Genomic DNA, 27809 nt, shown 5'->3' with positions numbered 1-27809 from the left:
ATATGTCCTCAGTGTCTCCTTGTGAATGGTACTTTACTTTCTGTTTCCAAGGAAGCGCCTCTTGCTCTTGCGCATGCGCACTAGCTTCTACCTCACCTTTTTCCGCCAGTTACTTTTGAATTTACCCTCTTCAACCACTGAATGTTTTAAACCTACGTTTCTTCGTCAAATGAGGGGCGGCCATCTGTATATAATTGTTTTAGCGACTGTTTATACGCTCGTCTGTCCTCTGTGTTGTCGAAATGTGAGCTCGGTTGAGACTCGGACGAAGTTAAACGGCTCTGCGGTTGATTTCCACTCGTTCAGAGAGCAGTTTCACCGCAGGTATGAAGTCAACAGCGAGGAATTTAAGCGCCGTCATCTCTATTTTCAGGTAAGAGACACAAGCAAGAGGAACACAGAGACGTGCAGGAAAACTCTTGTCATCATGGTTGTCACTCATGAGTTTTCACACGCTGATAAACTCACGGCTGTAAACAAATAGCTGCGCACGTCACTTCAGACACCGCCCACTCATTTAAATGAAGGGAATGTAATATATGTGAAATGCTTATGTTACAAATTATATCCTCCCGAGACCCGAACTTTTGTTTGATATACATTTTTTAATTTCTCCATGCTATTTGGGATCAGTAGGATCTGATAAGTATAAAAAGTAAGTATAAAAAACTAAACACTGTCAACCATAATCAAGTCCCAATGTCCCCAAACGAGATGACAGTAAAGTCCAAATGTCTTCAAACGAGTACTTCCCAATTAATAGTGTCTTAACTTGTTACTGTTGATACAATTGGTCAAACTTGTTGCCATATTAAACTACAAATATTATAATTCATAAATAAATAGGTTTCAACCATAAAATTTGATCAGATTTTGTCCACTTTTATATCAGGATCAGCTGCACTGACTTGAGAGAGATGGCTGCCATCTTGTTTTGACATGGATTAGTGTATTGTGCTCTTACCACCACTATATGGCACAAAAAGTGTCCATGAATGAGGACAACAGGTCTAAGTTAAGTAGAATGAAGCATAAGGTCAAGTAAACCCAAAACGTGATGTCCTCAAATGAGGACACAGGGACTCAGGAGGATATATGCTATAAATGAGGGACAGGTTCAGGTTACTTTATTTGTACCCGAAGGTAGAATTGTTCTGCAGTAAGAGCATTTAACATAGAACAGAAGACATCAGACCGCACAAAAACAGGACATAGAAACATAAAACGTAAGAGACAAGTACTCAGAAGGCTTACTGATAAGGATTTGCGAAAGCCAGAAGTAAAAAAAGCGGAAATAAAAACCATGAAGTTCATTTAAAAACAACAACAACAACAACAATAAAAAAAACTGACCTGATTAAGAACATGATGCAAGGGACAATAAATAGTTAAGACAAATCAAAACTTCCAAAGGTGGTTAAGAATAATAAATAAGAAGGAAGTGCAAGGTAAAAGACTTAGACAGCAGGAATGAAACTGTTCCTGTAGCGCTTAGGTTGACACTAGGTTAGGTAAAAGAAGTAATGCCACAATTGAACATTAACAATAGCCCTACTCTGTTAACATTACAAGACTTGCAATTTAAAGTTACAGGTAGGCTGTGCTTCTTGTGTAGCTTCTAGCTACCAGCAAAATGTATTTAAATTGAGACTATGTAACTCTCGAATGCAGAATTAACACAGTTGTCTTCTTACAAAAGCTGAATTAAGAAGCAGTTAAAAAAACCACCCTTGCACAGTTAGGTCTGGTATGACCAGTAGCTTATGGTGGCTAGTACAAGCTGATGTGTAACAGTCAGTTCACTGGCTTTATGACTGTTCTATACTTGTGCTACTGTGACACTAGGTTTTAGAATGTATTAATCTCCCATAATTAACAATTGTGGCCACTGTTGAGCAAAAGTTGCATAGTTGTTTTAAAATTAGATATAAAATACAAACACAAGTAAACTTAAAATTACTCCTGTCCGATTTATCATTAGTATACACTCAGTTACCAGTTTATTAGGTACTGCTAGATAAAACCTCCATGCAACATCCATGAAATACATCTTCTTCCTACATTGATAATTGTATTGACTCACCCTCATGGTCATTCTGAAGGCTGTTAAGTGTGTGGTGCTGTTGCATTGTATTGCGTTATACTCAGAGGTGTTTCTATTACTTAGTCTACTCTTGTTCATATAAATGGTTTGCACATAGTATTACTTCAAAGGGGTCCAAACGAAAAGTGAACATTTTAACCTTCATGAAGATTGACTGAGTTTTAAAGGACTGCATAAGTTATAGCTAGGTGTACCTAATAAACTGACAACTCTAAGTGGCAGGTAAATGCTGTAGCTATTTAAGGTGGATTTTCAGAGACTGAACAACTGCAAAGTGACCTGTATCTGTAGATGTCAGAAAAATGTAGTGAAGTGAACAATGTTTCCTCGTGAAATGTAGTACAGTGAAAGTGTTAATTATCATTCTTGAGTAAATGTACCTGGTTCCTTTCTACCATGGGGTAATGATGAAATAGTAAGAAGTAAATGACGTGGGATGTATTTTGTACTCACTCATATTGTGTTACTGTGTTTGATGATTTGAGTTGCTTTAATAATTGCTGTCCCTTCAGTTAACTTGACCACGTGTGTTTTTCCAGAATGCTACAGAGCGGCACGCATACCTGAACTCACTCTCCGCGGGACCACAGTCTGCCAAGTATGGCATCAACCGGTTCTCTGACCTCTCACAGAAGGAATTCAGAGGTAGGATGAAGTTTTGTCACACATCAGGTGAAATGTATTCAGTTATTTTGTACCTGTCCAGTGGATAGCTTACTGAGCAGCTTACCTCCCCCTGAGCAACTGGGCTGAATCTGCACAGTCATTGTTTACATGCATCTCTGTATCCAGGAATGACTTTGAGCTGTATCTGTTGTCCACAGATCTTTACCTCCAAGCGAGCGCTGACAGAGCTCCTCTCTTCTCTGGACTGAAGACAGAGGGGCTCCCAGCCAAATTTGACTGGAGGGACAAAGCAGTGGTGGCGCCGGTCCAGAACCAAGAAGCAGTAAGGTTTAAACAGATGGATGATGGATTTTATTGTATAGGTGGGAATGTAGTGTAGGTAGAGAGACACAGTTGAGCTACACCCACTGAATCTTATTTTTTTTTTTTTTTTTAAATCCTTTGTTCATTAAGAAACAATTAGATGATATCATAAGAAACAGGCGGGAAATAGACAACCCAAAATATGCATAAGGGTACCCATAATTGGTCTCAGAAATGACATAGCCAAAATAAATAATTCCAAGCTTCAGCTGTAGGGATGAATATCAGTTTATGTAAGATCCCCTTCAGGCATGTTTTAAGATGTAAAAATCCTCTGCCTGGAATGATAATTTGAGCCTGATGTGGTTTTACTCAACAAAAATTCAATATTAAAGGTGAAGTATGCAGGATTTTACTAAAAAAACAATGTTTTGACTCATACAGAAGTCATCTCTCTCAGTCATCACTTTTGACCCACTACAACATAAGTGTGGTGATGTATTTATCGGCAGACCCTGTCCTCTGCCTGTATTTTATTACTTTCATCTTATTTTGCTGTGTACATGACATTTCTGGATGTGTAGGTCACAGCCAGTAATGGCACATAGGTGAGGGTCAGGGCTTTAAAAGGTGGTAGCAGCATGCATCCAACAGAAAGCTACGAAAATCTCATACACAGCACAGCAAAAATGCAAATATAGCAAGCCAAAACACAAAGTGGACAAAGCCATTACAAGACAAGAGTGTATTTGGGGTTGGCTTTGACTTTCACTGGCAGGCACTAAAGGAGAGGATGGGGATGAAGAGTGACACAAAGTTGGCCTGTTTTCTGTTGGCCAGGTAGGTGCCGGCTGTTGGCTGACTTAGCTTGCTAATGTATCGGCTTTTCCATTACAATAAATGTAACATTCCTACAGTGGTAGTTTGCATTGTACGTTTTAGTAGTAAGAGAAGAGGAGCCAAGTTTGAATGTCGTAGTTCCTTCATAGTATACCTGGTTACAATTCTTAAAAAGGACGCTGACTCCTTCTCCCCTATTGTAAATACCAGCATGAATGAACAAGCAAATATTGTGAATTTCAAAAGTTAAAGTAGTAGATACATGATGTCCCCACCTTCACTGAAATGTCTTTTTTTTTTTTTTTTTAAGGATATTTTTTGGGGGCATTTTTAGCCTTTAATGGATAGGACAGACAAGTGTGAAGGGGGAGAGAGAGAGGGAGTGACATGCAGCAAAGGGCCACAGGCTGGAGTCGAACCTGGGCCGCTGCAGCAAGAGCCTTGTACATGGGGTGCCTGCTCTACCACTAAGCCACCGAATTTGAAAACAGTCTTTTAGTATCAAAGTCGACACATGAATCATTCTGCACAGTGAAGGTCAAACACCCAAGTGCTGTTAACAATAAGTAAACCACATTTTGTAGTGGAGGGAGACTTTTTAATCATGGTCAAAGGACAAACTAGGCCATTTAGTGTGACTTTTAGTGAGATGGAGCTGTTGCTTGTCCTCGCGAAGGTTCACCTGCGTCCTTTATCTCTTTAGTCAGCCAACTTGCCGTCGGGGATGACATTTTCACTGTGAAACTGTTGTCCTGAGGGAGAGACATAACCCGTACAGCAAACAGCCCACACCATAACATATATCTTGTTCTCTTGAAGTCCGGTGAAGCTCACCACTTCAGGCAGAATCTGTACATGACCACACTCACCTACCACTCAACTCTGCTGCAATTTTTTTCTGCACAGATTTCTTTTCCTCTGGTCCCATCCGTGAACCTGTCTGGACTGAGTTTCCACAACAGAAAATAAAATGCTGCACCCTGCACAAAGACACAAAATATCAAGCCACTCACATCTCATAAATTCTTCTTGATTCAGTTTTCCCTTAGCGTGATTCCACTTTTATGACTCAAGTACATTTCATTGCTTTAAAGGAGAGAGCAGATGGTCCTAATATTTTGTATACTCAGCGCATACTTACCTCCAGTCCAAGCAATAATGACTGATTTTGGTTTCAGTATTGATTTTAAGGCATGGAACCATATTGAGCAACAAAATATTGGATTTTTACACAGGGAGCTCAGGTTTTCATCACATTTATGGGAATTTATGCTGAGCAAGTGAACTGGTCGGATGCTGTTTGGAAAATAGATTGCCTGTGCAAATGTTAAACAGGAAAAGATGCAGTCTCTTACATAATGAAATACTGTATGTTTCCCCTCTAAAAAATGACTGGTTTCAGGAAAGCAGTGTAATCTATATGAGATATAGTAGAAGAGCAACTTTTACTGTCAGAATATCTTAAAACTAAATACATTAACTGAAGCAGAAATTAAGATTTTCCTCAAGACACAGCATACCTGAGGTGTTTCTGTCAGTAGATGGCAGCAGAAAACAAACAGTTCACTCAGACTAGCCAGATCTTCTCACCTCATCAACATGTAGAACTTACACACTCACTGTAGATTCCTGTCTTTGGTAATACTGGACTTAACTCCAAAAGCATTCACATCCCAAACTGTTTACTTTGGAACAAATCTTTCAAGTTTAGTTAGTGCTTTAGCCACCAAACCTTATTTAAATGTATCTAAATTTTGTACTGCTCTGATATTACTGTATTTAAAAAAAAGGAATTTCAGCAGTGATTTTAACAGCAGAGATTGCAAAAAGTGTCCTTTAGTGAGACACCAACCTCTCTGAAAATGGGGATACGCAAAATGACATCTCTTCTTCCAGATACTATAACGTATTATTTTATCCTGGGGTTTTGTTCAAGTCCTCAAGGATTGTTCAGCCTTCCCTTTGTGGTTTTGTTTTTCCTGATAAGTGTAATTTTACCTTTGCAGTGTGGGAGCTGTTGGGCATTTAGCGTGGTTGGTGCCATGCAGTCTGTCCATGCCATAGGAGGCTCGCAGCTGGAGCAGCTCAGTGTGCAGCAGGTTCTGGACTGCTCCTACAAAAATGAGGGCTGCAGTGGAGGCTCCACGTTACGGGCCCTGAGTTGGTTAAAGCAAGTATGTTGATATCATTTTACATGATTTCAGGTCTTTAAAGGGTAATTTTTTCAACCATATTTGCCCATATTTTTGTTTTTAAGTGACCAATGGGAACAACTGCTTTTGAAATTGGTTCAGTATTGAGCGAACTGCTGAAGCTGGCAGTAGCAGAGCAAGCTGCAGTACAACCACTTGGGGCAAGTAAGCTCTGTCTATTTACGTTGACTAAAAGTGCTTGTTTTTGCCACTGACAGGTGAATTAAGAGTTTATTTCAACCAAAACAGTTGGTGATTTTTGGAACAGTAGAAACATGAACCAAGATGTTTTTTGTAAGTTTAATTTTGTTTCTGTCAGCTTTAAACAAAGTGTGTTTTACAATGATGAAATTGATTTTTGTTTAAATGGAGTGTGGTGGGTTCTGTGATAGTGATTTTGGGGCTGTTTCTGGTTTAACAAAATAGATCATACTTGTTAACTAAAATGTCTGTCTCTGTAGGGTTCCTGTCCGTAAATTGTCAGACACTTAGAATATAATCTGAACATGTCAGTGCCAAAAATAAGCACTTTAGGTGGATGTAAATTGACGGTGCAAACATGCCCCGAGTGATTACATCACAACCTAGTGTCTGCTGCCAGCTGTGACAAATTTCAAGAATGGTTGCTCCCATGAGTCACATAGACACAAAAACATGGAAATGTGGGGTCCAGGTTGAAATACACAGAACTTACCTTGTAACAGCTTCTTCCTAAGTTGTTTATAGAGAATAAACTCCCAGTACTTCATTACATAAGAGCACAAGAAGTGTATTAAATCCTTATGTGCTCCCAAAGTGACTGTTTATGAAAGAGGAAACCTGTGTGAAGATAACATCTGTATAGCTTTAGCTTAAAATCAAGTAATATTGTTTTAATTAGAGAGATATATAGAAGCAGTAAGCAAAATACGATTGCTGTCTCTTGGCAGACAGAAATTAGGAAACTGCCTGTGCCAGGATCTTGCATAAATAAGATGAATTGATTTTTTGTATTAAGATAACACACTCACTGAGATAAACTATTTGCTTTTCAGACCAGAGTGAAAGTGGTGCCTCGGTCAGAGTACCCCTACAAAGCCAAGACGGGGATCTGCCATTTTTTCTCTCAGTCACATGACGGTGTTGCTGTGAAGAACTTCATTGCTCATGACTTCAGGTAAAATACATTTTTTGCAGGCTATCTACAAGCAATAAAGGGTAAAAATTAACTGCATTATATTTGGGTAAAATCACATGGAATTTTAAAGTGGCTTTCATAAAGGACCAAGGACAGAGGTAGAGGGGAGGGGGCTTGGTCCTGCGCAATGACAGATGACAATGTTTACAGAGTCAACACAGACAGATTGCTCAGTAGCACAGAGGTTCTTTACTCTGGTCACAGTGACTGGCCAAGTAACCGTAAGTTAAAGTGAATCAGATCTTCATTATATTATATTGAACAGGATCATGACTCACGCTCATGCATCTGTAATGCTTGTTATTTTTGTTGTATTGCTATGAAAGGGAGGGTCAGGGTCCTCTGTCAGAGTCGATTAAGTTTTAATCTTTATTCAACAGAGCTTCCAAGATTAATACATTTGCCAACTTAATATAACACATTCTGTTTTGTATAGTTTCTTTCCTTTCATACACTTGAATTGGATGTAGCTTTTTATTTATAACATTTGGCAACATTTTGGCATTATAATATAATAAATCATTCTTAAACAGAACTTAAAAGTAAAGCTTCAGTTGCTTTCAAACCTAGTAAATGTCAATGTCACGCTTGTACTAACAGACCTCTTTATCTCAACAATCCACTGATCCCAGTATGAAATTGTGCCTTTTGACCCGCCCCCGACTTCAGAAAGGTCAGAGTGCTGGATCATTGAGTGCATCAAACTGCTGAAATTGGACATTTGTGCAGGGTGGAGATTCAGGGGTCACGGGGGTGTCTTAACCTTCTGGTTAAGGGGCTCATAAGCCAGATCTTTACTGCTGCATAACAAAGGAAAAACAGGATCATAAAGTTTCAACAAGATAAGACCTCACCTCGCCATGAGTGGAGTGTAAAATGCCTTTATTCAATATAAATCTGGCACAGATTTACAATCCATGGCCCTTATGTCATGAACCTGGCAGAGGAGGGCATCACAGCTATCCCCAGTGGGAATCATCTGCTGAAAGGACAAGATGGGGTGACAGAGGGTGCCTACATATGTGCAACAGAGAGAATGAGGAAAATACCAATTTTATGGGAAGAGTAGAGAGAGGTGAACTGCTGATCCCAAGAAAATGGTGCAAAATAGGCTCAGTGAAATGTTGAATTCAGGTAATAACCTTGATTCAATATCTTGCTTGGAAAGTGTATCCTGATATATTTCATAGCGTTCTGTCTCAACAGTACTTCACATGACAATACCACAAAAAAACAGTGTTATCACAGGACCAGTATGGCTGCCTCAAGAGTGAATTTTTCTGTTATTCTTCAGCGGTCGAGAGGAGGCAATGATGGGTCAGCTGGTGGAGCGCGGTCCCTTGGCAGCTATCGTGGATGCTGTCAGCTGGCAGGATTACCTGGGTGGAATCATCCAGCACCACTGCTCCAGCCAATGGTCTAACCATGCTGTCCTGGTAGTTGGATACAACACTATGGGTACGTGCTGTCACCACACTGGCACGAGAATGAATCCTAATTCAAGAAAGACAGCTGGGATTTTATATTTTACTCCAGCTAACACTTACCTTTTTAGGTCAAGAAAGTTTTGCAACCCCAAGGGCCTTTTGGAAGTAATTTAAAGTTGCACTAGGCAAGATTTTCAGGTAAAAATATGCTAGTCTTAATCAGTCTTAATCACAAATAGCTGCAGCAACAGAGCAGAGTGCCTCATCCCTCCCTAATCAATTGTTAAAACAAAGGGAGAAAGATATATAGTTTAAGAAGCTGTTAGGTCCTTAACAAGCTTGTTACTGAGCCCCCCAAATTATAATTTTCTTACATTAAGTGAAATATTTGTTGCAAGTCTTGTTTTGTTGATAATATAGTAGTGTCTTGTTAAAACACGTCTGAACTAATTTCTAGAAAAACCTTTAAAAAGTAGAACCACATGGCACAGAAATATGGTGAAATAAAAAATAGATTTACAAGATTAAGAATTAAAAGCAGAATTTGAAACTCAGTTGTCATGAAAACTGTTTTTGCTGCATTCAGTGTATGTTGATTTGACATTATTTTACCTTTTGCCTTCTTGTCCTGCGGGTCCTGTTTGCTACACGATGATCAATAAGTAGCTGGATTAGCAAACACAAGGCTTGTGTTCACTGTTTTTACGTCATGTTGGATGATTTCTCAGTGAAGTAGTTCTGATTATTCAGTTTCTCATGTTGTTAATATGTCAAATAATCAGTGTGAAAAATTTTTTAAGGTGTGTGGCTTGAACTGATCGAGTTTGGAGATACAAGGTCGTCTTATTTTTACAGTATCCGTCAGAATATTATCGCAGCTACCTCACTGTCCATTCCTTGACGTAGTTCATACACATTGGTGTTTTATATTTCTTAACATGAATTATTTCACGCACACTTGTGCTTTGTGGGTATTACACAAGGATATGAGTGATTATGTAACAGTCTAAAGTGGTTGCAGCTGCAGTACACACACACACACACACACACACACACACACACACACACACACACCCCTAGTGCTTCTTTACCCTGTAAATAATTCAATCTTGAAATGCATGTTGTCTTAGGGGATGTTCCATACTGGATTGTGCAGAACTCCTGGGGAACCACATGGGGCGATGAGGGTTATGTTTATATAAAAATCGGTGGAAACGTTTGTGGTAAGTATGATCTTAGTCTCTCGTCATTTTCTGTTTTATCTCCTTTTAGTTTGGTGTCTGTATGTTGCTGTGCCCACTATACCCTCAGGGATTAATACCACATCCTGATTTTTTCCCCTACTCTCTTCCCAGGTATTGCAGATTCTGTGGCGGCAGTTCTCCTTTGACGAGATTGTGTGTATCTGTGTCATTGTATGTGTTTGTGTGAGTGTGCTGCCAAAATTAAATCAATTATCTGTTTGCCTTCAAGTGTCACTTTAAATAATGTTTTTTATTGAAATGTCACCATGTTACATCATTAAAACAAAATAAATCACTTTATATGCTGATAGGTGTTGGATCATACCTGAGCAATCAACACACACAAAACTGCAAAACTAAAACAAGAATAAAAGCACTGTACAAAAAACCCTGTATCTTATTAAATACATAAGGTAGATACATGTTTTGGGTGATATGGTTCATACATTTATCTATACAGAGATTAATCGCTGCATAAATACACAACAAAACTGATGTAATACCATAGCACACTATACAAAACACATTATTACACCTACATTATTAACATTATGTACAAATACATTATGCTGTGCAAATTGTTCTATTTTAGATGTTGATGTTGATTGGTTATAGAAGGTTTATTGTCATTTTTATGTACACCTTTTTACATGTCAGTCGTCAGAAATGGCTGCCTCTCTGACACCTTCCCCATGCTGACATGAAAGATAATGCGTTGGTAAAAACCCATCCCAGCCACCGGTTTGATCACTGCTCACTGATCCATTTGCTTTCAGGTCAGTCACAGTGAATTTACATAACTGTATTGAGAAAACATCTAAGTAGATTTTATCAAGGAGCCATCTGCTGTACTTTGTGGCCGGTCAAGATTAGAAATTAGAGTAAAATAGTCTAATTTGGCCATTTGAATTATTCAGGGTCAGACACTGCGTCACAAGTTTCCGGTGTGTGAACCTCGGCGCCGCGGCCTCATGCAACTAATGAACTGGTAATTTACTGTTCTGTCCTTTGTTAACATAATTGTGGGATATTTGGCCTGCTTTTAGTGTCACAATGAGATGAGAAAGAGATTTTTTTCACCTTGCTTGACATTAAAATGAACACATTTTGTTATTTTAATAACACCATCACGGTATCAAATGTCTCCCTAATGGATATTTCGGTGGTTTCAATTGTGAAATGACCCATCGCTGTGCCATGATGTACTCCCATCTTATTTTCAATTGGAAAAAACACAATAACAACAAAAAGCCACCTTAGTGCGTGTTAAGAGCTGTCGTCATCATTCCATGTAGTGTTTTAGTGTTCTTTTGCAAAAGTGGGAAATGCCCAACCCAGCCGCCAGAATAAATGTTGGCATTATACATTTTTGCAAATCACAGATATGTAACATTTATATGTTTCGTATTTGGTGGATATGTTGAAACACAGCTGGTTTGTTGGTCTCAAATAGTGATCTGCTGCTGTCTGCTGCAGAAATGTCAATGATAGGTATGAAACGAACAAAAGTAACATGTCCGGAGTTTGCAAAAATGTACAATGCCAACATTTTATTCTAGCGATGGGACTGGAAATACCCTAATTTCCTGAGAACACTTTTTTTCTTTGAGTGAATGGGCCTTTTCAGGTATATCAATCTGATGTCATGCATATCTGAGCTCAAAAGATTGAAATGTGTGTCTCTGCATATTTTGATGGTTACCTATCATCACGTATACACCTGTCACTAAAGCTTTCCAGCTGCGCATAGGCTCTACTGTTCTGAGATCAGTTACAGTGAAAGGAAGCAAGCCAGACCAGATGACTGAGACTCCTCCTTAGTCTGAGTCCTCACTGCTGCAGTAGGAGCTGTCGCAGCATTCAGCCATGTAGAGGAACGTATGAACGTTGGGATTTAGCTTGGGCACCCAGTCGCGAGGCACCAGGAACGTTGCCAGATTAAACAGATCCACAAACACTTTGTAGCGGTCACTAAAGGGAAAAGAAAATAATTTATTTAATATTTAACTCATGTGCTCTCACAATATACAGATAGTACAAACTGTACTATCTGAAGGACAAAAGCTAAATTAAACTGCTGCCAAAATGTAATTGATACAAAATAAAGAGCTTGTTGTTGCTCCTCTGAAATGAACTTTTAAGTATAGTTTGTGCATGTCAGATAGAAGTGACCATATGGCAGGTTAATTTAGATAAGCAGAGAGCAGCAGTGTCCTGTCCTTATCTAAATTAACTCTGAAGTGTTTAAGATACTTGCTGTGTAAAGAGTTTAATCAATAAGTTAAAGTTCATAGCATACAATACCTGACAGTGGATCTCAGGTAGTGGTAGCCAGATGAGCCCCCTGTGCCGGCTTTGCTGCCAATCATACGATGCACCATGCATACATGATTGTCTGAAATAATAGACATAAGAAGTCCTTTGTGATATGAGCAATGTTTTGTTTCTGCATGTTTCATTTGAGCTGGAAATTGTTTAGACATAAGTGAGACGTAGAGGCGTAAGAAAAGTATTTCATGGGAATAAGTTGTTGGATTCATCAGCAGGCGTACAGGATGTTATAAGACTCTTCTGCCTCTGAGGTCCTGACCTAACTTTAGCTCTGTAAACTCCCTTGTTAGTCCAGCTCCGCCCTTGGGCGAAATATGAAAGCGTGGGTTTCTTGTTGAAATATCCTTTATTTTCCTGCACATGTTTCTGTTTTTGTTCACCAGTGAGCATATGCAGAGACCGACAGGGATGCTACAGGAACTTACATCGCCATTTTGTCATGAGGGTGTCGATATCCATGAGGGATGTGAGCAGCTGGAAGGGAACCTGGAACCTTGGCTCTTCCCTGAAAGGTAAAAGATTTCAGTATTTACTGTTGGATATTTTGTCAGACAATCAAGTGGTGTAGAAAAATGTTTTTGGGTGGTGTTTTGTAGAAATCGCAAGAAGAGTAAATATCACCTGCTTGACTACTTGACATTCATTAACTCTTGTGTAGCCTTAATGAGTCTTCTGTACAGCAGATGGTTAGCGCCACATGTCAGAAATTGATTGAGTTCTGAGTTTGGGGCATAAACTGTATCAGATAATGGACGAAGCTACCACAATTACCACTGCTGGTATTTGATTCTTCTGTGCAACTCTGAACTACCATAGTTGGTACTTAAAATGAAACTGTTGTCAATATTGTCTCTTCACTGTAAACTTAATTTTTATTTATATTTATAATAGGCTAAACGGCACTTAATATAAGCACAATAGGTGCACTTTGCCTCATTGTATACTTAATACTATTCATCAGCACTATACTGTGTAAAAATAAGAAATTTCATAGGCATTGCATTGGCACTTTATGTAGGCAACATTGAATATTTATAATAGGCTAAACAGCACTTTATATGGGCACACTAGGTGCATTTTGCCCTGCACCTTACATTAGGAATAATTCTTTAGACTGTGTATGTATGTATGTATGTATGTATGTATGACACTGTGTGGTATGCTGTGCATATTGTGTGGTATCATATGCCGTATAGCACGATGTGCCATGCAGCGTGCGGGGCATACATGTGCATGTCACGTGGGACTCCTATATATGTAAATGATGTGTCTGTATCTGATGTTGTGTGCTCCTATTGTGTTAATTGTGGATTGTGTATTTTGTTGTGTTTCATGTTTTATGTTAGAGGACTACATATGGAAATTAGCCTTTAGCTAAATCTGGTGCAAACATCTTTTTGTTTTGTAAACAACTAATGTACGTGCACGCTGTCCTTTTTATAAACTAAATAAACTAAACTAAACTAAACAACGTCACCCATTGGTTTGTGCTTTCATGTTCTAAAGACCTGAGTTTGGCATTTCGGCCGTCTGTATTTTTCGTTTTTTGTAACCAGAAGTGCCGCTATGTCACTGAAAGCAGCCACGCCCTTTATTGTGCATAACTTTAAGCCTTAGTAAAATATAAACCGGTGAGTTATATAAAAATTCACATCCCTGTACAGTTGCCATAAATTGGGAAGTTAGCCATAGAAACCAAAACTGTTTTTTGTACCAAGCTGGTCACGTTTATTTCTCGTGTAAATTTGGCCAATCTAATATGGGGCTCTATGGTGATTGACTCGCTTTTGGAGCCAGCCTCAAGTGTCCATTCACGAAACTGCAGTTTTTTGGCATTTTAAAGGGTCCAAATTCTGACTTTAACCTTACAACTCAAAAAAATGTTTCACATTTGACCCCAATCATCTTCTGTACTCGTGACATTACATCACTGCACAATTAAAGGACAAGGAATGCTGTAAAAACCACATACCTGTAGAAATAGATCATCAGGGCACCTTGGAGAGCCTTGTAAGAGAGCCGCCTCTCACCTTGTCAGCGAAATGGAAAATGTGTTACTTGTAAAGTTAAAGTAATCGTCTTTATTTCTGTAGTCTTGTGAGCTATAGTCTAAATATTAAAGTTCACAAAGTAATGAATAGTATCATACAATTTTGACAAACACTGGTTCATGACATTTAATTAATGAGTCAGATTAAAACACTCACCTTTGCTGAGGAGATGGTCATGGCGCTTCTCATCAAACAGAGAGGTGAACAGCTCTTTCTGTTTGATCAGCTCTGCCATCATTTCCTCCTTGTCCTCTGAATCTGCCATTTTCTTTAAAAAAAAAAAAGTAACCCGTAAATAAAAATACTGTCTGTCAATCATCTTTGCACTCCAGGGATGGAGCATAGAAAGTTTGTTTGAAAGCTGGAGTCATCTCTTACCTCGATTTTCTCCTTCTCCTGATTCAGCCCATCAAATATATTGATTTCCAGCCTCTCCCAGAAATTGAATCCATCCGCCTCCAAGCCAGGAGTTCTCTCTAGCCACTCCTGAGAAGAACAGCCAAGAGGTTTTATCACTTTTATACCCTGGTGAGTAGCAGGTGGGCTTATCCAGAGCAGGATACAGCACACAGAACGTTTAAAAATAGTGCAGAGATACACAGTCAAAGAAAATGGTGCCTTCTGTAATGAACTCTTGACCAAGTTTAAAGTCTGCTGACCATGTGCAGGTATTTAATGGACCTACCTCGACTAGTTTTAAGAGTGTTGGCTCCTGTTCAGTAGTGAGCAGCATCTCGCTCTCATGACCTTTGAAATTGTCCCTGTAATGGCGTCTGTTGTACGGAACCCTCAGGTTGTCCGGGACCCCGATTTTGTTCTCCAAGATCCGAAACTGAAGGCTTTGAAATCCAGAGGCTGGAGCCAGGTATTCTCTACAAACACACCCACAAGTAAAGTATACATGCACACAACACAGTCAGAGTGCATCACCATGAAGGAGTGCATCTGATAAATTTTTCAGAGGTGAAGTAAAAAGGGCCAGCAGTTATTTATAAGCTTACCTAAAGTCAAAAAAGTCCAAGGCTGTCATAGTTTCCAAAACTGCAAACTGGTCGACCAGCAGTCTAAAGATCATCACGATCCTGTGGATGCGAGTGTTGACTTTGAGCATGTTGCGCTCATCTCGAACCTGGAGTCAAATATGGAAGGAAATAATCAGCTGTAACCCTTGTAAGCAAATATCCTGACACAGGCAAACAAAATCTAATTGACAATTACTGAAATAATTAGAGTTCAGTTTTTCCAATCATTATTTCATCAAGCTAATGTCTGTCCCTTCCAGGGGAAAAGTCATGAATTAAAACTGTTGCTCTAATTTTAATTTAGATCATCGGCCCAGCGATGCAGAATTTCTTATTTTTCTCTCAGTGAACTCCAAAGCCAGATTGAGTGAATAAAACAAATGCTTCCTATTAAATATGACTCCCTATCTAACAGCGGCACTGTGATATCTGACTGTGTTCTACTCCAAGGATTTCGTAATCTGAGATTTTTGTAATTTATTCAAATGGTTCTACTTGCCGATTTCATAATTTGATCAGTGTTAAAAACACTGACAGTTCACATCTAAAAGATCTGAATTTAGTGCTCCAACATGTTCCTCTTGACTTCAGAATCGTATCTAAATGATGGTACTTAGAAACTAGAAAATATACTACTCTATATTTATTTAAATTTACCTTATGTCCTTCTTAACAAGAAAAAACACAAAGTTTGTTAAGACTTTCTAATCATAGATATGTGACTTACGTGTCCACTGATGAAGATATGTCGCACTGAATCAAGCTCAAACAAAATCTGTTTGAACCACAGTTCATAGGCTGAAATAAAAGACAAAAAACAAACATAATAAACATTTTAGTGTAATATTACAACATAAACAGGTCAATAAGCAGGCAGGGCTAATAACACTACAAAAAAATGCACATTTGAGCAACTTAGTCTGTTATTTATAAGATTTAAAATAAAAAAAAAATCAGGTTCTTGGATTTCTGTGTTTTCAGGAGTGCAAATTTTCTCATAAAAAATACTAATTCATAAGATTAGAATATAAAAAAACACAAGCAAAACTACTTGCAAGCAAGTTAAATTCCCCCAAACAAACGAACAAAACAAGAGTAGTGAATACACATTTAAACAATGGTTTTATTTCTGTGAGATGAGTAGAAAACGGCTCTCAAGCAGGATAAAGACATTTTTACCTTGATGGGTGACGATAAAGAGATGCTCATCGTGGATCTTATTACCCTTTAACTCACTCTGCAGCACCTGGGCTGAGACTATTTTGTCGAGCTGAGAGTTGAAAAGAAATGAAGCACTTAACTGAAATGCACACATTTAAACACAAATTTACGTTCATTAAGAAAAGGCCGGGTACAAAGACTGATGCGTGTGATTAGAGATGTTTTCTACCTGCAGGTAGTCTCCATAGATGATTCCTCCTTTACTGGCCTTGTTAACCCCTGCCTGAGCATCCTCCTCCTCTTCCTCTGTTGTGGGAGGCTTGTTTTTGAATAACCTGCGGTGTGAATAGAGAAGGTGTTTGTTAATAGATGTTTTCCTATAATCAAGATTAATAATTCATTTAAAAAAGATTTATTTAATCTAATAAAAAGGAAAGAAAATGTGATTAGAAATCCTTCAGAGCTCTAGTTTAGTTGTAAAGACAATCTGAACATACAAATGCCTCTTCTCAAAGTACGGACATCCACTCATGACTTGTCCAAATCAGTTGCAACAAAGACGTGTTCTTTTTCCTCGACTAATGTTTACTAAAATTGTCTGCCACGCAATCCAGATTTTTAAAGACTCACCTCATCCAATCACTCATGAGGACACAGTCGCCATCCGGCCCGCCTCTATTTGCCCCACGGAGCTGTTGTTTACCTTGAACGAGGACCACGTCCTGGACTTTGTTTGACCTGCTAGAAGGACAGTCACAGGACTCTTTTCAAATAATGACATAAAAAACAACAGACACCAAATAGGTAATACTTTTATTATAACAATGTCGAAAATATAAGATTTTAAATTCCTAATTATTAAGACCTTCAAACTCGATGAATAAATAGTGTATCAAGGAAATGTCCCGGTGAACATTACTGTCTCGGTCACAAGATATCTTCAGTGTTTACTTTGCAGTGTCTACTGTTTATGTCTGTATGTATGTCTCTCACATGTAGTGAGGTTGGTTATGTAAGTGTCAGATGTGGAATTCTTACGTATATACAGTATGTACTGGCATTACAGATTTATTGTCCTGACTGGCAGACCTGATATGCACTTCCCTTTTTTCAAGATTTTGCCATGAAAGTTTCTAAATAGAGCTGGGCAATATATAAATATCATATTAATATCATGTACAAGTGTAGATTTTGGAAGGGGGACGCTGGGGACACATTCCCTTCAATATTAAGAACAAGCAATGAAAATATTATATTTTGACAAAATTAAAGACCTTTCTTTGACGCTCAAAATGTTGTGTGGCAGGACGCCCAATCAGAGTCCTGCACAGGTTTGATTTTCAAGACCTGCTGCCGAACTGAAACTATGGGACGCAATCTTCAAATAATTCGGTTTGGCAGCAAATTTAAAGTGATTATTTTATGGATAGTTCACACACTTTGTTAAACTTAGGATATAGATTTTAAAACAAAGATTTAAATGTTGAAACATTCAATTAAATAATTCTCATTTTGTTTTAATATATCTATCATCCGACACCCACAAACTGACCTGCATATTATTTCTTTCATCCAAGACCAAGCTCGGAAATAAAATACAGACAAAATAAAAGCAGCAAATCAGCGTTTTTGTGAATCCCCCAATGCTGTACTTACTCTATCCCTGTCCCCCCCAGTGTTGAAACTTTGAAACTTCCTTGATATCATGATATGAGGCTTAATATCGTCTTAGATTTTTTTTATCAGTATGTCTTAGGTGTTTTCTTGTACTGGTTTTAGTGATGTAATTTTCTGGACTTACCAGACTGTTGTAGCTGTGCTGTTATTTACCACTGAGTCATTATATCCACATTACAACCCTATAGTATTGTAACAATATTGATATAGAAGTATTTGTAATATCGTAATATTGACTTTAAAAGTAAAAATTCTATCTACACTGCCACCCCCAGAAACTTTTCATACGGGTGGTTAGATTGAGCCTCTGGAAAAATCTTGACTTGAAAAAAATTGTAACAGAATTTTAGGAGTTCGATTATACTGTTTGAGTCATCTATACAGCTTAAGTTGAAAACTATGTCAGTATTGAGACTTAAGGAATGGCTTAGTTTGGTTTCTTAATTTACAGTTAATACTTTTTATCTGATGTCCATAGGTTAATACAGGTACAGTTACATAATTTTGAGTTGTATAACAATTCTGTTGTAATGTATTATGCATCTGTCATCATGTTCTAGGTGAGTCATTGTTTTTCAAATAGACTGGTTGTTCTTTACTTTAAAAAGACAAATATCCAGATTGTATTTGAAGGACATTGATTGCAAGGAACAAAACATTTACTGTGAACAAGCCATCTTAAGTTTAAAGGAGACTCGTTGGTACCCATAGAACACATTTTCATTCAGATATCTTGAGGTGAGAGTTCAAGGTACCGTTTTGAAAGTGGCCTCGTCCGTTTAGACCTTGCCAAAATTTAGCCGAACTGTGAAGCGTTATTTTAACCTCCTTCCCGACGAGCCATGCTAACATTGTTGGCATCAATGGCTGCTTCAGGTTGTCTTGTGTCACAAGATACCACAACTTCCACCTAGCTTTAAAATGAGTGTGCCACAGCCTGTTGAAGACAGTAATGTTGGCCTCCAATTATTTTTTGCCATGGGCGGCCAGTAGGGGTGCCAACAATTGTACCAATTGTGCGAGCGTCACTGTCTCCATCTTGCCTAGCCCTGTTTTCTAATAATGAATTAAATTTTGAATGGAGGAAGAATATGTGAAAAATCAAATTAAAGATAGGTAGAGTTGTTTTTAACCACAGCTAGTCAAGAGGTTCAGCTTCTGTTTGACCAGTAATGACAACACATCCTCAAATGACACTGTAAGGCACTCAAAAAAAAAAAAAAAAAAAAGTTAAATTGACTTAAAGTTAATTGTTGACATTATTTTAACCTTTAACCAAGAACACAAACTTTTTTTTGGACATTCTTTTCCCGTTATAAAAGCATAAACACTGATGTCAGTTGAAGTCTTCACTGAGCTCTCTGGGAATCATTGATGCCATTCTGTGGTCATTGGACTCATCTGTAAATATTTACATATTGGTTAATATTTTATTTACCTGAGCGAACATCATCAAAGATGTGTGGTTCTAAGGTCACTGAGAGAGCGAGTGGACTGTACATAATGTTAAAGAACGTACACTGCTTATGCTTGTGCTTGTCCCTGTTAGTCTACCACATCAGATACCTTTAGAGCTTGAGTTTGTAACCTCCGAAAGCTTTTCGGGAGCTGAGATGTCATTCCAGTTAGACCCGTGTTATTAGCTGTTGTATGCAGATCATGGGTAATATTTGTTTTCTTTCACAATTACCTGGATCGAACCATACCACAGCACGCTGTCAATCGCAGTGAGCAGATTCTTTTTGAACAACAGTTAACCCAGTTTCATCAGCGTAAGACTCCGAATCCTCAATCCACTCTCTCTAAATCTCTCCAAGATCATTAGCGCCCTTGTTTTTCACCCACACTCTTTGTAGACTTCTCAAGTAAAGTCCCAACAGCCTGTGCAACTGTCCTCAGAAGATCAGAGGGATGATAACAAGCAGCTATTTCTGAATTGGGACATGGTACAAGCCGAGCAATATAAGGCTGCAGTCTGAGTTAGAGGAGCAGAAGCAGCCCCCAAAATGCTTTGTTCTTGTTCCTATTTAGCTGGGATGAATGGGGTGTGAGTTTAGGGGGGGGGGGTGTACAGAGGATGAGACGCTTGAGATGAGATGAGACCATCAGTGTAAATCTTCGAAGCTTTAACAGACCTGTCCATCTCACTGATAGGACACACGTGTCATTACGCATTATCTCCAAGGTCTGAGTGAGTCACTGATTAAAAGAAAGCAGGTATATGGTCTGTTTTTGCCTCACTGTCATATAAAAACCACCAATGAAAGTTAAACTGGTTTGCTCTGTATATGCTCCGTGTCCTTGAACTCTGCAGTCATGCTAGAGTCTGTCAAATGTCAGCCCATTGGTTACTTTAATCTCCACATCAATTAAAAAAGACTTTTTATACTCTCAAAAAAAATAAAATAAGGAAACATTGGACAAAAAGCAGCTAAATATTTTAATAGTAACATCTATCTGCACACTGCTCTTTCTGCTTCAGTTCTAGCCACCTTATCAGCAATAATAATTACAGAGGAAATTATTACATACTGCAATTTACTGTTTTTTTAATAACTGTTATGACCGGGGTCTGCAGGTCCTTAGGAAATCAGAAATACTTTATTGATCCCTGCTGGGGAAACTGTGATACATTACAGTTGCTCTGATGTAAAGCTTAGAGAGCTGTAAGAAAGTAGAAGTTAGAAGTATCTAGAATATAAAAATGTGTATTATGCTACAATATTTAAGTATGTAAAATATCTAAAAAAATATGTGGAAGATAATGTATGTAAGGTGTACAAAATATAAAAAAAATGTGCATTCTGTGACATTGCAAAGTGTAAAACTAGTATGTTTAGCAAATATAAAAATGTGCATTATGCTATAAGTACAACACAGTAGGAATCAAATATGTACAATATGTGCATCATATGTTAAATATACATTCAAGAGTGGTCTAAGTAAGAATAAATTAGGATACTGAAAAGAATATTGCACCACTGAATAACTGCACAGTGTTGCGGCCGTTGAATTATTGCACCATTTACTTTGCAGTTAGGATGGTGCTGCACAGAATTATTGTACCTTTAAGTCACTGTTGCACAGTGAACAATATATTGGATATAGAGTTATAACTGGCCAGTGTACTGACGCTCTGAGGGAGGACTTTACAAGTTTGATGGCCACAGGCAGGAGTAACTTCCTGTGGCGCTCTGCGGTACATCTCAGGGAGGTGTGTTAATTAGAATTTTTATAAATATTAGGCCTTAAAATCCATTGAATGATCTTTAAGTTTGGATTTGTGACGTCTTAATTGCCACAAACATTTGATTTGATTTCATTTATCCATTGTTTAATTTCTTTTTGTCAAATGAGTCAAGCTCTTCTGCATGAAAGGCCACATTTCTGATGCTACAAATCTATAAAAGCCTACCTCTCTTAACCTAAAACTGTCTTTTTACTTTATATTCACTTTTACCTGTTGGCAAAATGTTGATTAACCTAGCTAACTCCAGTGATTATACTCAACCTAGCTAACTCCAGTGATTATACTCAACATAAAAACTAACCTCTGCACAGGACCACATATATAATATTTACTTTACTTACCATAATACATACCTGCAGTTATTGAATGAGAAAAAAATGATTTGTCCAAACTCTGAAATTTGGTTTAAATGATTCTGAAAATGTCTTTAAAAAGTATTTAGTGTCTGACACCTGTTGACACTCTGAATAATTATTCTTTTACAGAGACAATCATTGCATACTGTAATTCACCAGTTTTAAATAATTGTTATGGCAGGGTGTCTGCAGGTCCTTAAAGTATTTAAATGTCTTAATTTCAATTTTAGAAATATTTGGCCTTAAACTTGTGTGGTCCTTATTGCCACAAACATTTTATGTAATTTCATTTATCCATCTTTTAATTGATTCAGGCTCAGTCAGGCTCTTCTGCATAAAAATTCCAAATTTCTAAAGTTATAAATCATAAAAGAACTACCACTGAACCTAAAACTGTGCATACCCACATTTAAATGTAGGCAAAATACAGATTAAGCTAAACCAACCTCTGCACGGGACCACATATATACTTATACTTACTTTTATACTTACCGGCAGTACTTGAATGAGAAAACAATCATTTGTCCAAAAATCAGTCTTAGATTGATTAAAAAATATCTTGAAAAGGTAAAAAGCATTAAATTTAAGTGTCTTACACCTGTAGACACCTTGAATAATAATTACAAGAAAAAAAGAAATTACATAAATTCACCATTTTTAATAATTGCTTTGTCCTTAAAACGTATTTATTTCAATTTTATAAATATTTGGTCTTAAAAGTCATTAAATAGTTTTAAGTTTGTTCATTGGCCACAAACTTTTTATTTAATTTCATTCATCTATCTTTTAATTTCTTTTTGTCAAAATGAGTCAAGCCCAATCTTTAAACCTCCCACTGAACCTAATACTGCCTTTTTCTTATACCTGCACTTACCTGTTGGCAAAAAATAGATTAACCAAACTCACTTTAATGACCATATTTCTACATAAAACCAACCTCTGCACAAAACCACGTATAAGCTACTCAACGTTACCTGCAGTGTTTGAATAAGGAAACAATCGTTTGTCCAAAAATCAGTCGTAAATTTGATTAAAAATGATTCTGAAAACGTCTTAAAAAGCATTAAATTGAAGTGTCTCACACTTGCAGACACCCTGAATAATTACTACAGGAAAAACAATTACACACACCATATGCATTTTTTTTAAAGAATTGTTATGACAGGGTATCTGCAGGTCCTTAAGTATTCAGTATGCAGTATTAATATCAAATGTAAAACATGTTAGGTCTTAAAGTCATTAAATAGTCCTAAGTTTGAATTTTTGAGGTCTTAATAGCCACAAGCATTTTATCTCATTTAATTTATCCACCTTTAATTTCTTTTTGTAAAAATGAGTCAAACTCTTCTATGTAAAAGTCCACAATTTGTAATTGAATATTTAAACCTGTCACTGACCCTTATCTTGTCTTCAATACTAATACATGCACTCACCTGTTGGCAAAATGTAGATTAACCAAACTCACTCTAATGACCATATTCCTACATAAAACCAACCTCTGCACAGGACCACATATAAGCTATTGACCGTTACCTGCAATGCTTGAATAAGGAAACAATCATTTGTCCAAAAATTCAGTCTTAAATTTGATTAAAAATTACCTTTAAAGTGTCTTACAAAGCATCTAAAAAGCTATCCTTAGACATCCTGACTAATTATTACAGGATAAAATATAACATACTGTAATTCACCATTTTTAAAAAATTGTTATGACAGGGTGTCTGCAGGCCCGTACAACGTATTCATTTAAAATGTATAAATATTAGGCCTTAAAGGTCATTAAATAGTCATAGGTTTGATTTTGTAAGGGGTTAATGCCACAAACATTTTATCTAATTTATCAATCATTTATAGTCAAATATTGAAACCTACCACTAAACCTCAAACTGTCTATATACTTCATACCTGCACTCGCCTGTTGGCAAAATGTAGATTAACCAAACTCACTCTAATAACCATATTCCTACATAAAACGGACAATCACACAGAATCACAAACTTATCTTTATACTTACCTGTGATGCTTGAATAAAATCTGTCTTAAATTTGTTGAAATATTCTATTAAAAAAAAGGTCTTAAAAAGCGTTAAATTAAGTGTCTGACACCTGTAGACAGCCTGTATGAGCTCAGCATACCTTTAATTACCACAGTGTTGTAGCGATTATTAGATAATTAGATGTTGAGATTAAAATGTTTCAAGATTCTGACGATCAAATGTTTTCATCAGATGTAATCAAAGAAAAATGTTTTTGCACCCTTCCTATAACTGGTTCTGTGTTATGCTCTCAGTGTATACATACTTTAATTACCTCGTTCTTACATGATTCTGACACATAACCTTTACAGTTATTATTCTGAGCAGATTGCTCAGAGTTGCAAAACAAGCAAGTGAAAAAGCAATGAAGTCATTATATTGTGGACTATTTATATACATTATAGGAATAATACAGATGCATTTTGCTCACAAACTGAGACAATAAACTACCGACACATTTATGTAGAACTGTTACATTTGTTTGTTTGTTTACAGCAACGTAAGGCCGATAATAATTTGACATCAAAGTGAGTGGCAACATAAGTGGTTGAGATTGCTGTGCTGTATTTCTGCTGCTTATAGATGATTATGGTATCAGGATACATTTTTTATCTTATAATCATCCAGTGAAAGTTTAGGTCATGTCAAGATGAGAAGATTATTTTGAGTCCACGAGAAAACAGAGCTGATGTCAGAGCTAAGAACAAAGCTTGTTATGTCCAGAGCGTAAAATAATTATTCTGTGTGATCATAAAAAACAAAGCCTGCTGGCCCTCCCTGCCCTTGTGTTAGGAAAATAACTTCAGCAGTTTGTTTCTGACTTTTGGCACCTTCATGTGCAGCAATCTGCACGCTGAAATAGAGTTTTTTGTTTTCATTTTGCAGCAAATTGGTTTGTATAATAGGCAGTATTTATCAAAATAATTACAAGGTCATGAGAGCAGGTGCTTGTTTCACAGTAGTACTATCATACCTTCATCAGTTCATTGTTTGTTTTTGATTTATTACATTCAAAACATTTGCTTAAGAGCATATATTTTTTTTGCCTTGCCTTTTTAATTTATTTTATCTATCTGGTATCATTTAAGTCTCAGAGAAATGTAGTTTTCCTCCGGTGGAATTGGTCAGCCTCTCCCACTGTTAAACTCACGGCATATGAAATCCTGCAAAAGAAATCTGATTTGAGATAGTATTTTGGCTGTCTGTTACATACCTCAAATTTAATTTGCCTCTGCAGGTCCTGTTGAGAGAACGAGAGAAGAGTCTACAAGTTGTCAGCTGAAGGTGAGTAAAAGCAATAATGAACACCATCACCTTGTGTGCTTGTGAAAATCTAATAACACTGGCTGGCAGAGAAAGCAGGTTTGGTTAAAGTCATGGAAGGACACCAACACTGAGATGAGTTTTGACAAAAAAAAAAAAAAAAAAAAAACCCCACACAAACTATTTGCTAGAATGTATAGCATCATCAGTGGAGGAAGTGTCAATTTCATATTTTCAAATTTGTGATGCCCTTGGAGATGCAATCAGCTACACACTGTTATTTTATTTACTAGAAGCTCATTAGGGAGCTCAATCTGTTGACTATACCATGTGTTCATAATTACCTAATCAGCTCAGTTGATGCACTTGATCGCACATTTCTAATATCACATCAATGATCGCTGCATCACTACTGTAAATTTAGCTTCACTTTGAATTACTGGAGCTTTCCTTACTCCCGGCTCCACGTCACATGATTGTAATTGAATTTGAGTGGCTTTTCAAAAATTCAAACCAGTCCAAAATTAACCCCCGAATATATCCGAGCTGTGTGACGTCCATCTCAGGCATCATATATGATGTATAGCTTCCTCCTCAGTGCTGTGGTGTTTGGCGGTGCCTCCATGATGGGACGTATAGGCTGCATGTCTGGCAGTGTGATTCCATATGGCTACCTCTGTGTTACGTGCGTAAAATGAGGCTCAATTGAATTATGAAACATGCCTCTTTTTTTTTCCCACCATTGCTCTGATGTGGTTATTGCGTGATGCTTTCAGGTCTTTGATGTTCTTGCAAAGTCGTGCCATCTCTTTTATATAAGCCTTTGAAGTCGGTCTAGTTGCACTGCGCAGTGATGTGCCGCTCTGTTGCTTTGGCAGTGCCTACTGTGGTCACAGTGTGATACTGCAGCAGCACTGCGGATCATTTTAATATTAGTGGTTGATCTATTCTATTTGATATCTCTTTAGATTAACCTGGAGGATTCAGAAGTGATATTTGGTCTTTTTTCCCCCTGCAACATCTGGCACGCTAATCACTAGAATTTTAATGAATCATTTGAAGTTGAAGCTCAAGCAGCAATATTTTCTGACCTCTCTGAGAGCAAAGTGATGGCTGCTGTTGTAATAAGTGCACCGCTACATGATATGTACATTAAACAGTCAGCTGGAGGACTGGATGACTTTCTGAACTATGCACTGTGTACCACTAGGGAGCATCAGAGGACTTTTAAGAGAATGAGAGATTTGAATGCTTCATATCTGGCAGAGCAGTTTGTATTTGAAGATATTTCAGCAGGGTTTTGGCGGGGTTTGAAACTCTTTGTATGGATATATCAAAACAAAATGGGGGTTCGTACGAGTTCACTGTAATTTCAGTGTGAAGGAACAATAGACAATAGCTCACAGGAGAACTTTAATAAGACATTCAGTTATCAGTTGGTGGTGAAGTTGGGAGGGGCGGTGCCCTCAGGGAGTCTGATGAAAACTTTGAAGGCATGTATTTTAAATTGTGAGCTGAGCATCTTTTAAAGAGATGCAGCATTTTTTTCAGCTCCATATGTTATAAAACATTGTTAAATTTCTGAAAGCATACAAAGAATCTGTGGGATGTTGGAGGAGCAAGGGGGAGGTCAAAAACAACGGCATAAAACAAGCTCTGAGCAAATAATATTCTGTACCCATTTGGTTTAAAATTCTGTTTGAAGTTAACTATGAAAAAGAAATCACTTTCATATGAAGTTGTTTTCCGGATTATAAATTCCATCATCAGAACTTCTCTGCGCTTTGATGAATAACACTGAGCATTGGAAAGCTCATCACAACCAAGAGCAAAAGAATGAGAGTAGAACACACATTGAAATGTTTGCTGTGGTCACTTGATTAGAGCAGTAGTGGCGATCGTTGTAAGTTATTTTGGCGACTAGTTTGAAAATTTCATTTCGGCCTATTCTTACACCAATTGTCCTTATTAAACAAAAAAATACAACTGCACACCAATTCTAGTTTCTCTCTTTCACCAAATATTAGCTTAATTGCCTTGTTAACTCTCTGCAAAACATACTTTCAAACTCAAAAACAAAATCAAACTTACCAAACCGTCTTAATTAGTCTTAATAGTCAACTAATGAGTTATTCCACTTTTCCAACAATCACCAACTCCATTTTGGTTAAAATAAACCTTTAATTCATTGAGTTAGATGTGAAAATATTCTGACCGGCACGCTGGTTTCTCTATAGACCTTTTTATACAGAGATTGTGCTACAGGGTCGCTACAAAGTCCCTTCTTTATGACTCGTGCATTTTTACACGGGACCCAACAACAGCAGCATCATGCTTCCTCTTTGTGTGACTTAAGACAGCATGTCGGCATCGTGGAAGCAAGAGTTGCGGCGGACGTGACGTTAACAGCGGAGGCCTGCTGATATATAACATACGCGGCAGGGCTTCATGAACAGTAACAATTGCATTAACATGGTGATATCAATCATTTACCACCCCGCTTACTCGTCCTCTGCTCAGAGGGTCAGGAGCTCCTGCACCTCATTGCTTTCCCAAACTGTGACATTTCTGGCTGCTGTTTTTCCTCTATGAGTTAGCTGCTAACTGCTACATTTTAAAATCTCCCAGCAGGTGGTGGCTGGCATAACAGATCATCAGATGTCACACTATGATCCCGTCCTGCTGGCTGTCCCATTTATACAGACATCGTTTCGGAGCTGTTACTGCCTCTGATGCTGCCTTAGAGGTA

At 37.7% G+C, this 27809-nt stretch overlaps 2 protein-coding genes and 1 long non-coding RNA gene across 3 annotated transcripts; 2 read left to right on the top strand and 1 right to left on the bottom strand.

Annotated features, from left to right (window-relative positions):
• The first annotated feature begins 45 nt into the window (after positions 1–45).
• ctso (cathepsin O) lies at positions 46–10164 on the top strand. The gene is made up of 8 exons (XM_049585140.1): positions 46–373; positions 2644–2749; positions 2929–3053; positions 5881–6048; positions 7101–7222; positions 8538–8701; positions 9801–9893; positions 10026–10164. The coding sequence occupies exons 1-8, from the start codon at positions 74–76 to the stop codon at positions 10058–10060; spliced, it is 1113 nt and encodes a 370-aa protein (XP_049441097.1). The 5' UTR covers positions 46–73; the 3' UTR covers positions 10061–10164.
• tdo2a (tryptophan 2,3-dioxygenase a) lies at positions 10146–17069 on the bottom strand. Its single transcript, XM_049585131.1, has 12 exons — positions 16977–17069; positions 16709–16814; positions 16498–16588; positions 16046–16116; positions 15298–15425; positions 14982–15168; positions 14675–14782; positions 14453–14564; positions 14218–14275; positions 12671–12750; positions 12219–12309; positions 10146–11885 (listed from the first exon to the last, which is right to left on the bottom strand). Exons 1-12 carry the CDS (start codon positions 17009–17011, stop codon positions 11732–11734), a joined length of 1221 nt encoding a protein of 406 aa, XP_049441088.1. The 5' UTR covers positions 17012–17069; the 3' UTR covers positions 10146–11731.
• On the top strand, positions 14700–27809 carry LOC125894059 (uncharacterized). Its single transcript, XR_007449997.1, has 3 exons — positions 14700–14824; positions 25035–25081; positions 27689–27809. It is a non-coding gene; the product is annotated as an uncharacterized LOC125894059 (long non-coding RNA).

This window comes from Epinephelus fuscoguttatus, linkage group LG9 (assembly GCF_011397635.1).
Source record: "Epinephelus fuscoguttatus linkage group LG9, E.fuscoguttatus.final_Chr_v1".
Taxonomy (NCBI): Eukaryota; Metazoa; Chordata; class Actinopteri; order Perciformes; family Serranidae; genus Epinephelus; species Epinephelus fuscoguttatus.
This window is presented reverse-complemented; position numbering and strand designations above follow the sequence as displayed.

What these genes read in the sequence shown, in the direction of transcription:
- ctso (XM_049585140.1), top strand. Translation starts at nt 74, where the DNA reads ATGCGCACTAGCTTCTACCTCACCTTTTTCCGCCAGTTACTTTTGAAT. An exon ending in GCCGTCATCTCTATTTTCAG is followed by an intron (nt 374 to 2,643) that starts GTAAGAGACACA and finishes GTGTTTTTCCAG; the next exon opens with AATGCTACAGAGCGGCACGC. An exon ending in CGGTCCAGAACCAAGAAGCA is followed by an intron (nt 3,054 to 5,880) that starts GTAAGGTTTAAA and finishes TTACCTTTGCAG; the next exon opens with TGTGGGAGCTGTTGGGCATT.
- tdo2a (XM_049585131.1), bottom strand. Translation starts at nt 17,011, where the DNA reads ATGAGTGGATGTCCGTACTTTGAGAAGAGGCATTT. An exon ending in TTGGACTTTTTTGACTTTAG is followed by an intron (nt 15,169 to 15,297) that starts GTAAGCTTATAA and finishes GTGTGTTTGTAG; the next exon opens with AGAATACCTGGCTCCAGCCT. An exon ending in AGGAGAAGGAGAAAATCGAG is followed by an intron (nt 14,565 to 14,674) that starts GTAAGAGATGAC and finishes TTTTTTTTAAAG; the next exon opens with AAAATGGCAGATTCAGAGGA.